General features: G+C 40.2%; 1 protein-coding gene across 1 annotated transcript in view; it reads right to left on the minus strand.

The window, feature by feature from the left end:
• Positions 1–18,236, minus strand: part of adamts3 (ADAM metallopeptidase with thrombospondin type 1 motif, 3) — a 170,481-nt gene that overhangs the window by 53,425 nt on the left and 98,820 nt on the right. Inside the window, exons 8-10 of the mRNA XM_087849509.1 lie at positions 15,834–15,939; positions 9,550–9,693; positions 6,405–6,537 (exon numbers count right to left, since the gene is read on the minus strand). Coding sequence (XP_087705635.1) covers positions 6,405–6,537; positions 9,550–9,693; positions 15,834–15,939 — 383 coding nt within the window. The remainder of the gene's footprint in view (positions 1–6,404; positions 6,538–9,549; positions 9,694–15,833; positions 15,940–18,236) is intronic.

An 18,236-nucleotide genomic window follows, 5' to 3' on the forward strand; every position in this document is an offset into this window, starting at 1 on the left:
ACTGTGTGAAGCTATCTTCTTATTAAGTTCACCTGGATTGGGAACTAGTTCCTCTTCTGCCTCGTTAGCAGTACTTGAGAGCACTGCTGATAAAACTGGAACATCTGCAGAGGTTAATAAGCCTTTCTGAACATGTCTGCTGCGGCCACATCTCTGTTGCTCAGGTGGCCGGTGCTTTGTTTGCAGCAGCATAAACACAATTACCTGGAGGGACTTCTTTTTCTAAACCATAAACAAAAATCTTTTTAACTTGTGCAGTGCAGCAGCCCCTGTTATTCCCAGGGGGGCTTAGACGGTCTGCTTATGATTTGTATACTCAGGGTGTTTGGATCCTGTTCAAGCAGCTCATGTATTTTGATCACTTGCTAATCATTATGCATTTGGTCAATATTTAGAATCTATTTGCAAAAACACGGTTTTTGGATGCTTTTTTTTGTTTCCATTTGCAGACTGTTTCCTTTGTGAGCAGTTTAACGAGTCTCAGAAAACCATCTCTGAATTATCTGATTTTCTGTTTTTAATAATCTGCATTCAAGGACAACGACCGGGCAGGTGAATGGAAGCCAGATATTCTCTGCAGTCGTCTGATGCAGAGGAGCATTTCTATGAAACAGCAGAATTAGTTTGCAAACAGTTTAACCTGGACAGAGACGGATTTTTAAACAAAACCGAGGCAATAATTTTCCTTTTTCATGCAACCTTCTGTAACTTTATCAGCCTTCAACTGAATCGCCTTTTCCTACTTTTGTGAGGCAATCATCAGGAGACACAAAAACATCAGAAATTCTTTGAAAGCGCTCGGGTATTATTCTGCACAAAGGAGCAAAAATAACACCTCCATGTTGCGATCTCGCTCTTATTCTTTCTTCCGTTCCACATCAGGATGACATTTTGACAATACATTGACTTCTTCAGGCCTTAAGGTCGCTCATCACATCTTTTGTTCCTGCGTAGCTTTGTTTGTTTCTGTAACCCTGGTTAACATAACTGCCAATAAATAAAAGCCTGTTAGTAAAAACAGTCATAAGAAATATATTACAGGTGAAAAATAGTCAATAAATAGATCATAATGGTTAGAAAATTCATGAAAAACGTCAGCAATGATATAATTCATGGTATAGGATTTCATTTGTGTTTAAAAACATGTTAAAAGGGAAAAAAAACTTGCTAATTCATGGTGTTTTATGTTAATTCAGGTAAAATGGCTAAAATATGTGTTGAGACTCTTATTGTGAAAGGGCACACTGCAGCGTGACTCCTGTGATAGCCACACCCAATCGGGTTGTTCCTTCTTTTTGAAGCTGGAGAGGGAGAAATGCAGACAGTCCTTGCAGAGTGCTGCCTAAATGAGTGAAAAAATAGTAAAAACAAGCCAGAAGTCTACATAAAGCCATTTTTGTACTGAGAATGTATTTTTGTTTTTCCGACCTGTCCTTGCCTTAGTGACGTTGTAAACATAACCGAACGGGACTTGGTGAGTTCAGAAATTGTATTTTATTTCATGCAAACGGAGAGCCAAGGTAGCATATTTATGTTGTTTTATGTTAAAAACGGTGGATTCGTGCTTAACCGACACACAGGCTGTACTTCAAAGGCCTTTGACGGTGTTTCAGCGCGCCATATTGGCGTCACCTCATTTACGGCTAAATAAGCTGGAAAAATGGACTTTTACTATTATTTAAGAGCTACCCTAGTGTTATTTTCGAATGTTTATGCACTTTATTTTGTTGTTATGGTAGGCCATTAAGGTTTGGATCGGGAAATGCCGAGCTAGAATCTGAGTTTGATCCGCTGAGCAAGAAACAAGATGGCGAGCCACCCACGGACCCATTGAACTGTACCGAGCAGGAAAAGGGAAAACGCCCCCTGCTGGACGTTGAGCTCTTTCGCTAAAAAAAACTGGTAGGATTAATCCATACACCTCTGCAAAAGAACAGCGGACTTTCAAAGCACTGGATAATCATTTGGAGTAATTCCAGGATTAATAGTTAAAGGACACAGAGACAACTTTTTGTTTATTTGTTTGTTTAAGGGATTTATTCAGCCTTTTGTTGAATTGTTTTCAGTTTTACATTTATTTATTTATTTTTGTAAATTATTTTGGTCAACCTTACATTTTAATGCTGTAATGGTGTTAATGGAAATGTAAATAAGTTTGTTGGGTTAAAACGAAATAAGAACTGGTTGAAATTGAAAGGTGAACCTAGACCAAGATTAAATTAAATCTTGGGCCTAAAGAACTGAACTTGATTTAAAATAACACAGTGTTAACTCAAATAGATCAAAGGATAAACTTGAACTTAGAACTTGAAATAAATAAGACAATAACCTAGGTTGAAAATAACATCCTTCTAAAGCCAAATAAAAGGTTTTGAGATAAATAGGATAAACTAACAGAACATACTGAACTAAAAAGGGGAAAGAAAATATCTTGTTTTCCTTAAATGTGTGATGTCGAATGTTTTACGTAATGTGTGTTAACTGTCTATTCTCTGTCTTCACAAAATAATAAGCCGGCAATTTAAACATATTTTTTGGTCTGTGGTCTTTATTACATGCTACACTCATTACTACTCTAGTAGTCGAACCTAACTGGTCCTAGTATACTGTAACGACTCCAGAAGTGTTACATTTCCTTTAAGCGTTCCAAAAAAATATTGTTTTTCAGGATTCGGCAGTTCCAGAAAAGAGGTCAGAGTGAGGAATACACATAAGAAGTTGTGTCTTTTATTTTAAAGTTCATTTCTATTATTCTAACATCTAACAGCTTCACTAACTTTCTCTGTCCGATTCTTCGTGGAAGTTAAATTACAGCAACGGTGAGCACGACAGGTTGATAATCAGCCGTCTCTAACGGACTGTGTTGTTGTCACTGTTACACATTTATCTGTCGGGCTGCACAGAGCACAGGCCCTGTGTGGGGTTTTAATAAAGATTAAAGTAAGACAGCTATAAATCAAACCCTCAGGCTAAAGCAAACTCAGGGTAACTCTACTACCACTTCATGTTTTTCTTTTCCAGCTTTTCTGATGCTTTTGTTTGATGGAAAATAGTTAAAACTGAAAAGGAGAAGCATCTAAAGCATAGAAAGCATGGTGTATACATGTATATGAGGTGCATGTAGTATTACCTTGATAAATCTTTTTTTTTTAATCTCCATATTGTTCAGCCCTTCTTTGTAAAAATTATTGTTTTTGAGAACAAACAGAGCAGCCTGCCTTCGCTGGCCGAACCGCTCTGATGTTCGGTTCAAAAGGCAAAAATGGGGCAAAATGCAGGTCAGGTCCACCTACAGGCAAATCCTGCAACCCAGAAATGTGGGTGTAAAGCTAACGTGGCCTTAATAGATGTAGATAAGCATGCAGGTGTTAAACCGACCACTTAAACAGTACTTCAGAATGGCCCAGTGAGCAGTAACAGCTGTAATCTGCTCAGTTGGGCAATGACACGCCTAACTTGTGATTTGCTCATTTGCGACGCTAAAACAATCATCTGTGCTAGCATCCAGCTTTTGTGGAAGAGTTAACATCATAGCAAACAAACCTGAACCAGAGTTTTTAAAGAGGCTGATCAACAGAGCATGTCTTCAATCTCTTCACTTGTTTAACAGCTGCAGGCTGTAAACATCTTGTAGGTAACAGCGTAAACTTCTGTTAGGTTGAACTTGGGTCTTTACTGTCATTGCACAGTCGTACTTAAATTAGAAAATTGTCCTACGTCAGCACTAAGCAGGACAAAACACAACACAGTGAACTTTAAAGTGTAAAAAGTTTACTTCTCGGTGTCGATCAAGCAGAAATGGACGTGAACACATTTCCCCGGTGCTCGCCTCTCTTCATTGTCCGCTTCAGAATTAAATTTAAAATGTTATTGTTGACCTTCAAAGCCCTGAATGGACAGGCTCCTGGGTATTTGTCTGAACTCCTGCAGACTTATACCCCCTTTAGATCTCTTAGATCAAGTGATCTTTTGCTTTTAGCCGTACCAAGGTCGAGGCTGCTTCATAGAGGCGGTCGAGCATTTGCAGTCGTAGCGCCTAAGCTGTGGAATAATTTACCCCTACACATCAGACAGGCTCCCACTGTCAATCTTTTTAAATCTTATCTTAAAACACCTTTTTATTTACTGGCTTTTAATACAGCATGAGAGTTATTTGTTCTTTTATTAGGTATGTTGTATTCTTGTACAGCACTTTGGTCAACGCTCCTGTTGTAATTAAATGTGCTATATAAATAATTAAAAAAAAATGTTTGCTTGATTTTACACCAAGCTGACAACACTGGAAATAATTCTGGAACATGAGGTGTAAAAAAAGTTACTTCTTGGCTCACAGTGTTTTTTATTATTGGATAATACTAGAGCAGCTTTGCATGATCTGTAGTTTAAAATGATCTTTATCCCACACTGGGCTTTGCTTCATCCTCTGTCTGAAAACAAGCCTTTCTTTAAAGTCCTCTGATTGGCTGCCCCTCATAAACAACAGGGCAACAGTAACTGGGTGACGTGCTCACAGAAGCTGAAGCTGCCTCCTGAGATGACCATCGCTTCTCTATGACGTCACAGAGATCCAACAGAAGAAAAAAAGCATTTAGAGCAACTTTTGTCTCATGGTGGCTATTTGCACATATGCTGAGCTCATTGTTTGACACTATTTATAACATGAGTGTACATCATTTGAACTGCAAGTATATGACAAAATATGGAAAAGCAAAATAGGTGCCTTTGAAGAAAACCATTATTTCTTGAGAAGAAAATCATCCTCATTTATTACTTTTACACAAAAAAAGCGACTACAGGTCATATCAACCTGAACACAAGCCAAAGACTCTCTGTGCTCCCAGTGCCAGGTCTCTCTCTTAGGTAATGTGAAATGAGTTGTGTCAAATTTAAATAGCCGGTGATGTTTTTAAGTGTTACAAATACATTTTTAACTGTTTTTCATCATTTAGCTGAGCATTAGATTAGATTAGCATAACTACAAGGGAAGCAGTCTCGGTATATGAGCAACCTGCTCTCGGTGGGCACATCCCTGCTGTCTGTAAAACCTCAAGCACTGTAATAAATTAAACCTCCGTGATGTAAATGAGTCGGTTTAGATTCATTTCATCTAAGCACTTTAAGAGGCCTTTTATTAGATTTGATTAGATTTGATGCAGAGCACAGACATTAATGCCAAACCTGAAGCACAGGAAGTTACACTCAGTAAGTTCACTATTTAAACACTTAGCTGTGGCCGTGGTCTCACAAATGCTGCATTAGGTGCACATCTAGTCACAAAGCATGTCTATGTGCCATCTGACGCTGGAGAGGAAATGTTCAGTTTGGTGATCAGAGATCTCGGCATGTATTCTAGACACACACTCGAAATAATGAGAGGAAAACTGCTGAAATGCTCTGTAGCGCTGTGTTTACTGCAGACTTTCATAAACAGCAGAAGTGATCATCTGATAAATTATTAATAAGATGGTGACGAGGAAGGACATTTTAAAATGGCATACAGCGTCTCCTCTTAGCAGTGTGTCATCTCGTGAAGTGAACAAACAATTACAAAGCAGAAAATAAGAACCAAAAATTGATCTTTGTGGAGAACAAAGGGCATCGAAAACTGTCAGCTACAACCCATTAAACCTCAGACGGAGCAGCCGGGCCTCCTTTTTAAGCTGCAATCAAACAATGCAGCCTTCAGCGATAATAGGACTGCATCACCGGGACTCTGTTGACTTTCAAAATGCTTTCAAAGAAATGGCAGCCTCCGTTTAAAGTCAGGACCCCAGACATCGATCGACGGTCTTAGCCTCTCATTCTGTTCCTACAGCTCCCAAAACAACAAGTCGTCCTCTGCAAGCTTAAAGCTTTTTTGAGTACAGCGTGACACTTTCTGCGACACACGATCACTACGTCTGCCTCTCACCAGACTGCTGCATTTCTGACTTTTTAAAACTCACTTAAAAAAATAAATAAAACAAAATCTTGCAAACACTCAAAGCTTAAGATTCAACAGCTCATACTGAGCATATCTACATTTTTATTAGTGCGGTATCCACAAAATTAACAACTGGAAAAGCTCATTTTTATCTGTTATGTGAGCATCTCTGACCTGGAAACAGATGACAGTAAACAGGGACGACAGTGATCACCCTGCCTCTGCAGAGGTCTGAGGAATCACAGGTGTGGTTGAGGTTAAATGAGCAGGCTTCTGTTTGAAGCGCTCGATAACCTGCAGACGGTTTCTGATCGTCTGAGATTTCAAAGTCAGTTTCCTGTGGAGGCTGTGATCAGCACAGCTTTCTGCAGAAACCTCACTGCAAAGTCCTGCTCGCTCATCCCAAGAGTCTAAAGTTTCCATTAAATATATTTTAGCTGGTTTCTGCTATCGATTACATATTATTTTATTTTTTACTCACGGAAGTGCAGATCTTGTAGCCGACCCCGAAGTCAAATCGACACTGCTCATCCATCGAGTAGTTGATGCCAGGAAGTTCAGGAAGCTCCGGCCAGTCATGTTTGAAGGGGTCATCCAGGAGACAATCGTACGTGCTGTGAGGACATGAAGGTTCGTGCTTTCACTCTGAACAAGCCAAACAAAGTTCACAAAAAGGTTTATTGACACAAACTAGAGCTCTTTATTTGAAAGGGGATCTGTACCTGGAAAGCCTGAGGCCACACCCCCTCCTAGATGTGGCCGCAAGCCGTCGCATAATTTTTACTTATTTGCTGTCACGAATTAATTCAGTCTAAGTGAAGCCAAACATCCAGCAGAGCAAATGCATCAAACCCCCTCACTGCAGCGGCCTCCAGTCATCAGCCCTCTGCAGATACATCAGTCCAACAAATGATCCACATAACTCAAGTCTCTGTTACGTTGATGTTTTAGCACAGGGGTGTCGAACTCCAGGCCTCGAGGGCCGGTGTCCTGCAGGTTTTAGATCTCACCCTGGGTCATCACACCTGAATCAAATGATTAGTTCATTACCAGGCCACTGGAGAACTTCAAGACATGTTGAGGAGGTAATTTAACCATTTAAATCAGCTGTGTTGGATCAAGGACACATCTAAAAGCTGCAGGACACCGGCCCTCGAGGCCTGGAGTTCGACACCTGTGTTTTAGCACAACCGGAAGCTTTGTTTTCATTTGTTAATTAGTTTAATCGTTTTGACTTCATTCTGTTTGTTCACTGTGGGAGTTGCTGCTTAATGGATGATTGGATTTAAAGGCCCTGCAGCAACTCAAACTGTTGCATGAACACTAGTTAAACCTGCTCAATATAACAAGAGAATACGACTTGTTGCTCTGTTTGCAGATGCTATAAAAGCCGTCTGTTATACGCTGCGTGTGGTTTGTTATTACAAAGTAACACATTAGAGTAAAGTTAAAGACTTTAACAGAAACTTTCAGTTTCATTAAAGAATAATTATATTTTGACCTTGGGATCTATTATCGACTCAGACATTTAATCCCTCCATCGACGTCAGTGCAAAATCTAATTATTAAGGACGCCCGAAGAGCTGCGGTGCGGGGGGTGTGGCAGACTTCCCGTGCACTTGCCTCAGGTCCAGACGGAGCAGCCGTAGCAATAGCTATTTGGTTAAAAGGTCGGGCATGTGTGTGAAGTGCGGAGCAAGTAGGAGTGAGCTGCCGATTATTTTGGGAAGTCTTCTTTTCTCCTGTGTTTTTTAGACCAGGGAGGTCAGACTGTGTTAATAAACTGGACCCTACTACAGGCAGTAACATCAACACCTTCTCCCCTGGTTGAAAACTTCTATCCACAGCTTTTTTATCAAAACGAGCCTTCATTTTAGTTTGCACTTGCTTTAAGTTTTCCCTGGCTATTTTCCACGCTAGGCGAAGCCTATCTCGAAGCTGACTCACATAGTCAGGTACACTACACGACTCCTCCGGGGCCTCCGAACGCCATTTTTCCCTCAAAAGTCGGAGAGGGACGCTTTACGGGCATTATAGGACACTTTAATATAAAAAAAACTCGCTATAATAAGCAAATCCGCCTTTCTACACAACTCTATCTTATCCCAGGAAGGCGAGGTAACAAAGCCATCTAAAGAAAACTCCATCCTTCCCCACACACAAAAGAAAAGCCGACCGAACAAACCACAGACCACAAAAACGAGACAAAAAGGACGAGCACGTAACACAAATGAAAGCTAAAAGGCTAAATCCGCCCCTCTGTTATTTCTTAACTTTTGACCATTCTGATTTTATCTGAATGCGTCACAAAGCTATCAGAGAAATCCAGAAACTGCTTGTTTTCCCGCTGAGATTTATGCACATACTTCCTGATTTAATGACAGAGCCAGGTGATGAGAAGCGGCTCAGCTGCAGTAAATGCCAGCCTGGCTGTTTGTTTTTCACGGGGCACAGCTAAACCCAGCCCAGAGACCGAGCAGGCATATGTGCCTTTTGAAAATGTGGAATGATTTTTAAACTTCTCATTAAATTTCTTCTCAGCAGCTGCCTCACAAACTCTTCATATTGAGATAACGCAGAAACTTTTTCCTGCTATACATTGATTTTTGTCAACAAAGGCACCGTTCATAATAAAAGCCAGGAAAAAAAATCGCGGCACTGTTTGGTGATTGATTGCTCACTGTCACCGTCATCAATAATTTTGCGTCCATGCTCCGCTGAGCTTTCCCCGTCAGTTACAGAGAGAAGAAGAAAAATCCATGTCTATGAACTGAACACAGGCCAACAACGCTTGTGTCAAAGCTCAGACGTCCTCGGGTTAACACGTTATACAGCAGGACACCAGACGACACACACGAAGCATAAAGAAGACAATTTATTCTGGTGGGCGGAGCCAGACATTTTCATCATGTTGCCACTGTTGGCTGTAAATAATAAGATATTTTAAATATAAAGTGTCTCAACAGTGCTTGCTCACAGATCGTTGGCTTCCTCTTCATATATTTCTTGCTGATTTTCTATCTTATGATAAAACATACGCTGAGGTTATTGTTGTTGTGAGTGTAGACAACACTAATTAAGACGAATGCATGCTGAGGACAAACAGAGTATGAAATATGGGGCAGATAGAGCAACCATGTAGCTCTTTATAGTTTGGCTACTGAGCTGTAAAATGCAATTTGCTCACTGGGCTGTGATTGATTTGACGTTTCTGACACTCCACCGCCAACAAACAGCCTGCTTGTCTCCTTTATACGTTTCCAAGAGTCAGAATTATGGAGGAACATTAAGATGTGCCAAACTGATCATCCTAATTTGGTGGCGTTCCCATCCATCCCTCTGTGCTGCAGGACATCACAACTGCGTCTGACCCCACTGCTCCAGCATCCGACTGTCGGGTCTTATTGAGAATTTATTTACTCATCCACCCCAAAATCTCTGAGCACATGTATGTAGCTGAGGAGGTTGTTGTTTAATAAAGCTTTTAATAAATCATTTCCCAATTTTAACTTAACTCTTATATATTGTGATTTTTAATTATTTTCAGATTTTCGCATCCCAGGTGGAGCTCTGGAGTCGTGATTGTCAGCACGCATGCGGAGTACTGTGCAGGTTTATGAACTCACTGGATGTATCGCTTCAGCTCCTGCCCGCTGCACATTGACCAGTGGTATCGATGGAAGGCCGCCTGCACCAGTGGGGCCATCACGCTTCCCATCGCCGTTTCGTCCCCACAGCGGTTGCCTTGGCCATCGTGCTCCATGCCCAACCTGCTCTCACAGGCAGAGACAAACCATAAGTTACAAAACAGCAATAAAAGATAAACCTCGACGACAAGGATTTCATTATTTTTTACAACTTCAATTCATAAAACAAGTGGAAAAGTCAGAGAGCTATAAAATAACCTTTAACAGATGGTTTTATATATATATATATATATATATATATATATATATAGAGAGAGAGAGAGAGAGAGAGATAGAGATAGAGAGATAGAGATATATAGATATAGAGATAGATATCTATATATATATATATAGATAGAGATATCTATCTCTATCTATATATCTATCTCTATATAGAGATATAGAGATATAGATATAGATATATATCTATATCTCTATATCTCTATATATCTATATCTCTATATCCATATCTCTATATCTATATCTATATCTCTATATCTATCTATATCTATCTATATATATATATATATAGAGAGAGAGAGATATAGAGATATAGATATAGAGATATATCTATATCTATATAGATATAGATATATCCATATCTCTATATCTATATAGATATATCTCTATATCTATCTATATCTATATCTCTATATAGATATATATATATAGATATATCCATATCTCTATATCTATATAGATATATCTCTATATCTATCTATATCTATATCTCTATATAGATATAGATATAGAGATATATCCATATCTCTATATCTATATAGATATATCTCTATATCTATCTATATCTATATCTCTATATAGATATAGAGATATAGATATATCCATATCTCTATATCTCTATATCTATATATAGATATAGAGATATAGATATATCTATATCTCTATATCTCTATATCTCTATATCTATCTATCTATCTATATATATATATATATATCTCTATATCTCTATATCTATCTATCTATATATATATATATATATATATATATATATATATATATATATATATATATATATATATATATATAGATAGATAGATAGATAGATATGTATAGATATGTATATACACAAACACATATACATAAAAATGTTTTGAAAGACTTGTGTGCAAGTCCACTGTTCCAATGCGCTACATGCAGATACTCAAGCATAATGACAGTAATAAATCTATAAAAGAAAATAAGAAAACAGGAAAGAATGAAAAACTTATTCTCAGTCCTGCTTTGCAACAAATTCAATGATTTTATTTCAGTGCAGCAGGAGGCAGAAAACAGGAGGGAGACAACCACAACTGGGAATAAAAGTATATAGAGTCCATTTTTTGTAACTGCAGATGAATCCTAAAACCTGGGCACCTAACACAAAGCTGTCGTTAGAGATGAAAATATATACTCTCAGAGCTTACTTCACACATTCTTCAGAGCAGTTGGAAACTAGGTGTCAAAATACAAAAATTACTAAACTGAAAAGCTGATATTTAGTAGCTGAAAGCTGAACGGCACATGTTTACTATTTTATTCAACTCACTGAAAGCTGTAGCTGTGTTTAGATCAGGCAATGACGCAAACTCTGTTACAATCGCTCACTCTCAAAGCATTCGAGTTTCAGCACTGGTTCGCAGATGCAAAAGTGACAGAAGTTGTTGCACAGTGACCCTGTTCACATGGTCAGCCGCTGAGGGAAGCGGTAATGATTGCCGCATTGTTTAGTGTTGAAAGGATGCAGAAATTGTCATCGGAAATGCGTGGGAAGAGGCAGCGTGAGGCAGGGAGGCGCAGCGGTGTGCTCGTCACCTACAGCTCATACATGCACAGGTTAATGACAGAGTTGCAGCAGACGTATGCGCTCAGTCTCATTTTAACACAATGTGCAGACTGAGTCTGACTGATGTAATCGTCGACGGCAACCCACCCGCCTTTTTAAGAAACTTGACTTGATGCTTACTTTCTTATTTCACAGCAACATCCTCTGAGGCCTAAACTTTACTGGAAAAACTCGATGCTGGCAGGATTTACTGGGTGTGCATTCTAATAGGCTTCATCTCTAAAAACCTCAAATGGTGCTGGAAACATCGATGTCTCTACTACTGTACATGACATCTGAACTATGGAAACAGGTTAATTAAAATAAATTGAGTTCATGTTCTTGGTTCCTTCTACTTTAAGGTCGTTCGGGGCCACAGAACGGAAGCTGAAGTGAGGAGGCAGGATATAATGAAGCCGAGCATTTACTGACATGATTTGCATGTATGTAACTGAGTACATGTTCAATGAGCCCAGTCTATTTCCACACCTCTAATTAGATGAAGCATGTCCTTCAGAGGTGCTCAGAGTGGACGTCCACAGCTCACTGACCACTTTAAAAGTGGCCAGTGAGCACTCGAACATTATACGAGCACTTTTTCCTCAGCTTTGTCTGCCTGAGTGATTTTTTTGTAACGTTCACACTGAGGTTAGTATGTTGCCCAAGAATACTGTGGCATCCAGCCTGGATAAGCCAGGGACCAAACCACAAACCCTCCAATTAGTAAATGACCTGCTCCACCTCCTGAGCTACAGCCAGGCTCCAAACGTGCAGGTGTATTGGAAGGACTGCTGCAGCGATGCTCACACACAGATCAATAAGGCGAGAGGTGGGGTGCACCCTGGGCACGTTCCTGTTTCTGTCACAGCGCTCGCAGAGAGACACAAAACCTAAAACTAATTTAGAATCACCAATTAACCCGAGTCCACTAACTGCATGTTTAGCTGTTAGCCAGAGTGCAGACACTGAAAGAAGCTGCAGACGATGCACAGAAACGACGGACAGATGGTGGATTCAAACCCACCACCCTGGTGGTCCTGGGTTTCTGCAGCAAGGCACCAACTTTAAAATACTGCCAAAATATAAACAAGCTTAAGAACTTTACTTCTATAAATTCACAGCAAAGGTTTAAGGTTGTCATTCAACACTCCTCTCCTGCCCACATCAACACTGAACGAGCTCTCGATTGCTGAAACCATTTCTCCGTCTATAAAGGCTTTTAAAAATCTTCCCCTAATTGATGTGTACATATCTGTGATACATCTCAGGACTAAACCGATCCTCGCACAGGCTGTGGGGCTTAAAAGCAGCAATCACCATCATCCTGCCTCGTGCTGCTGTTCCCTTCTCTTCAGCTCCAGATGCTTTCAGCATGTTTAAATTGATTTTTTCCCTCCAATAGGAATTAATCTTTGACGGTAAATTAAATACCTCAGTATTTGCCCTCTAGGCTCTTCTCTCAGAACCAGAAAGCTGTCGGTGTGTACTGCACAGCTGCTGGTTCCCACACTGCTTTAATCTGTTTTATTTTCTCAGAACATTATCGATCCCCGGACATCCCTGCTCACTGGGCCTGCTCCGTCTGCACAGTCGGAGGATTTTATGCTGTGCCCTGGGCAGAGATGGACACGCGTTACTGTAATCTGATTACTTTTTTCAAGTAACGAGTAAAGTAAGGGATTACTATTGCAAAAACGGTAATTAGATTACCGTTACTTTCCCGTAGGAACGCTGCGTTACTGCGTTACTAAAACCGTGATTTTTTTGCGAGAATGTCTCATGACAGTGACGTAAGCGAGTGCGACGTTTGTGACAACAGCTGTGTGCAGATCAACAATGGATCATATATCGAGTGCAGAGAGAGTATGAGCGTGCAGCGTTTAAAGCGTGGAAGTACTGACCTTACTTTGAGTTTGATTCCATAAAAAGTGACAAAAACATTAGTGTCCGTTGTGCGTGGGAAGAAAACTTCTTTTTACAGCGAAAAAACCCCTAAACTTCCAAACAAGCACCGAGTAGCTACGACGTAATGGGAAACTCACAGAGAAACTGGCGGATTCTTCCACTGACCGCTGCACACCTGCACCAGGGTAAACCTCCGCCTACCCCACTCCTGCTTTACAGGTGAAAATAGAGCAACAGGACCGCTAGTCTTTGACTTTATTTATTTTCTGCTGTGTTTTACTTGCATCTATTTGAAAGACTGAGTGTAAACACTAAAAATATTTTATTTTATGTGCTGGAATGTGCAGGAAATAGGTTTAAATGTTAAACTAATTTCTTCCAGTCAGAGAATGTTGCATATAATTAAATTTTTGCTTGATGTATAAAGTTAAAAGATTAAAACTAATAAACCAAGTTTTAAAAAGAGACTTTTCCATTTGATCACATTTTGTATGATGGATTATGCAGAAAAAGTAGAATTGGGCTGAAAGATCTATCGCTTTATCACCTATTCAGGTTGTAAATCATGTTTTTAAAAAGTAACTAAGTAACTAAGTAATTAATTAATTTTGAAAATAAGTAATCAGTAAAGTAACGGGATTACTTTTTTTGGGAAGTAATCAGTAATTAGTTACTGATTACTTTTTTCAAGTAACTTGACCAACACTGGGACATCTCATTGTGAAGGACACTCGCCATCTCCGCTGGGTTTCAAAAAGCTTCTGTTCCTGCTGAACACCTCTGTTCTCCACGCTATGATCCAGCCTCTCCTTTCATTCTTAATATGTTCAAACAAAACCCGCATCATGTACCTTTGTTACTAATCACTTCAAACTCCTGTCTCATGACTGCTTCATCTGTAAAATCACCTGATGGTTTTCAACAATACTGATATATCGCTCTGAGCGTTTCTGATAATCTCTTAAATCTTCCGTCTTTTTTCTCTCCTCTCCAACTGGACTCAGTCCACTCCAGAACCAGTTTCTGTACCCAGCTGGCAGACCAATATCCTGCTTGTGGCTCTTAATGGCTCCAAATATTTGCTCTTTGTTGACAGTCTCTCCCGCTGCGTTATTTCAAATTTCAGAACTCGCAACAAAAGCTCCACAGGAGACGTGGAAACAGCTTGAAAGAGCAGGAAAGTGGAAAATTAGCCTGCTTAGTGTTCTGTTTAACACCGTAGTCCAAGTTTCACTGCACTGCCACTTTAACTCTGACTATATCACATGGATTACACTACAGCGCATATTAACCCGAAGGTTTAGGCTTCACACATTCATCCCAAGAGGTTGAAACCAACACTGTTTTTCAGATGTCTCTTGTTTAACGGCAGACTACAAGAAGAAAGCGTGTTTAAGCTGCAGAGTGTTTCCTGTGTGTGCAGAGTCGGTGTTGTTGGTGAGTTTGAATGGTTCCTCTGCCTGTAGCAGACAGTTATCATTCAGGGGGGGTCGTTCCTCATTACTGAAGGGTAGTATGGGCTAATGCATTTCTACATTAGCTGGCAGGTGGGTCATGCAGTTTTCAACAGTAACATGAGGTTGAGACGCCTGTTTTCTCTCTTTCTCAGACTTTTTACCTTCATACTCACCTTCTGTTTGGTTCGGTTCAGGCATCACAAAGAAAAGTGACTTGTTTAGGGTTTCAGAAAAGGTTGTGGTTTGTGTACAAATGACAAATTATAAAGACCAATTTGATATTCGCCACAGGACTTTTGTTTCAGCCCTTCTTTTTTTTCTTTTTCCAGAATATCTTTTCCCACCACTTCTTTTTATCAGTATTTATCATTCAGCAGCACAGTGGATCACGGATGGTGTGACCTTGGCTATTTCCTGTAGCTGCAATTTACAAATCTCCAATACACACCTTACATGTTTAGAGAAAGAAAAATAGAGAAAGTTTCTTTTTCTATTTTTCTATATTTGTTTTTAAACTCCACACTCAGAGTTTGGACATTTGGAAATGTGCAGAGATGGAGAGAGATTTCCTTACAGCGCTACAGCTTCATTTGATTGGTCGGTTTGTTTACACAGACAAAAAATCTTTATTGATGCTACGATAAAATTAACGCCACTTTTCAAAGCAGCTATTCCAGGTGATTTGGACAACCAACCAATCTGCCCTCACTGTGTCACGTTAATGAGCGAACCACACGCAGCCAGTTTAAGATTTGCTTTTAGAGCGTTGCCCAGCAACATGAAGCTAAACACAGCTTGTCCACTGTGCAGTCTGTTATTGTGCATTTACTCAATATGTGCTTAATTCTGCCTTTCACAGAACGGCAGGTTTTGATGACTTCTTAATGCTTCCAGCTGATGTGAGTTTGTTTATCCTTCTTTCATATGTTGCAGGAAATGTGGAGAAAAGGAGAAGATAATGAACAAGGGCTGAGTTCATGGACACGTGCTTAGTAAACAGTCTCTGGCATTTTGTCCAAAGATGAAAACGAGGAACTCACACGTGTCCGGTCTCATGAGCCACAACAAAGGCGGAGGAGAAGCCGTCTTCGTGGTTCAGGGTGCAGCTCCGGACTGGGTGGCACATTCCTGTGACCGGAGCGTAACCTGCCGGAAAAAACGATGAATGTTACCACAACAAATACAAAGATGAGGACGCTGAAAACAAAACGTCTCCTCGCATCTCAATGAAAGGCGTCAGGAGAAAATGTTTTGTGGAAAAGTATTAAAAAAATTAAACATGTTAAAAATGGAAATTTATTCTATGAAATAAAACGAATTTTGTGTGAGGATCAAATGTTAATCTTATAACCAAAAACAAAAAATAATCTTTAAAAAGTTAACTGTGCATTATCAATGAACATTTCTTTATTATGCCGAGTCATCTTCATCGTTCCTACAATAACAAAACATGTTTTCATCTGTAATTGTTTCACTTTATAACTGCAGTTTGGGATTTCATTGGTTTGTTTTAGCTACAACGACATCATCCAAGATCTCGACTGCTGACCAAAAACCAAGGAGCTGTGCGGTGATTAAGCACAGACTGTATACCAAAGATGGACATTATGAGACCACAAGTGATAAATATGTGCAACAAATGATGTGTAGGGATGCACCGATACCACTTTTTTGGAAACGAGTACGAGTACTTGCATTTCAGTACTCGCCGATACCGAGTACTTAATAAAAACATGATTTAAATTTACAGGTAACAGCTTTAGTCCTATAATTTAACAACAAACAAACAAGGGGCTGGTTTGGAATTAGTTTTCGCGTCTAAGGGCGGGCACTCGGGACCTGGGGGCGGGCACTCGGCGCCTGGGGGCGGGCACTCGGCGCCTGTGATTAACCCCTTACATGCCGCTCAAACATAGACAGGTCTCAGACCGCGGTATCGGTCCCCGGTATCGGGGGACTTTTAACAAGTACGAGTACTTTAGAAAATGTGGTATCGAGGCCGATACCCGATACCAGTATCGGTATCGGTGCATCCCTAATGCTGTGCTGACCTGAAATCAGCATTTGAGAAAATAAACACATCAAAAAAGTGTTTACTGAGGGCTCGAGTGAGACGTAGAGCCATTTACATACAGAGGAGGGATACTTTATGTAGGACAGATCTGTATGCATCTCGGCCCATCTCTACGTTTAAACGTGTCACATGTGTCCCGTGTGCACATCAGTGATACGTGTTGGCACTGCTGCCAAAACACAATACACATTACACACAGCAGCACGGTGACAGCAGGGGACTTAGGGGATAATTAATGGCGATTATCGCTGCTTTGCCATGACTTCCTGCTATTTGCACGATTCACTGACATCACATGGTCACTGGTGATAACTGGAGCCACAGGCAGCAGCAGTGAGAAGGACCAGCAGGGCCAAAATAGAATAAATATTCTACTTCGTTTTATTGTTTTAATGTCGACACATCACAACATCATGAAGGACGAACTTTGTTTGGAGCCAAACTGCAAGTACTGATTTATAGGAAGTGAACCTTTCGCTGCAAAGAAGAAAACTGACATTAGGAAATATAGATTTTGGCCCAAATGTGCAGCTGGCACCTATGATGGTCTGCCCGAAAGCTAAAACGCACCCACAGATCATTGCGACACTAGGTTCCAAATCGAAATCAGATTCCTGATTACTGCCTGCGGACTGATGGATTTCCCCATGGTGTTTGTTTAACTCTAACAGTGGTACCAAGAGGGAGACACACACACACTCTGTGCCACTTCAGATCAGCACAGTTGACTCTACATCTGTTATGCCTTCCCAAGGGTGGGATTACCTTGGGAGTTGCACTTTAGTCTGCAGAGGATTTATAGCCCGAGTGAACGTTCCAACACTTCCTCGTTCGTCCAGCTGTCACGGTTTAGATGAGCGCGTTAGAAAGTCGGTGAACACCCAGCAGTCCAGGACCATTTCAAGGCCATTAACCACAAGTAACCTCAACACACTGGCAACAATAATATTGCGTAGACCTTCATCATCATCCACTTATTGCTTTATTACAACGACAAACTAAAGGACAGCGAGCATTCATTAGCAACATGTCCTACAGGAAGCAGCTAGGGTTTGTATCATGTGCTGTTCATTAGTGTTGGTGCATTAATAATGCAATAACTCATGAAGCATGTTTGTTCCTTGTGAAAGAGCGAGTGAGCAAACATGGTAGACTTAATGAGAGCACGCATGCAAGCAGAGCCACCGAGGCAGCGTGTGTGCTAGCACTCAGACAATAATAATAATAGCTGCTGTTGTTGTTTTTCCCCCTGATGAACACTTAGAGTCAAGTGGACCCTCAAAGCTGTTTTCTAAGAATGGCCTCTTTTTGTGCATATAAATCAAATCTAAATCAGAACCCAGAGCAGCTCCTCTCACTTTGTTTTTAT

The sequence above is a fragment of the Neolamprologus brichardi genome, chromosome 12, assembly GCF_056152115.1.
Source record: "Neolamprologus brichardi isolate AB-2024 chromosome 12, ASM5615211v1, whole genome shotgun sequence".
Taxonomy (NCBI): domain Eukaryota; kingdom Metazoa; phylum Chordata; class Actinopteri; order Cichliformes; family Cichlidae; genus Neolamprologus; species Neolamprologus brichardi.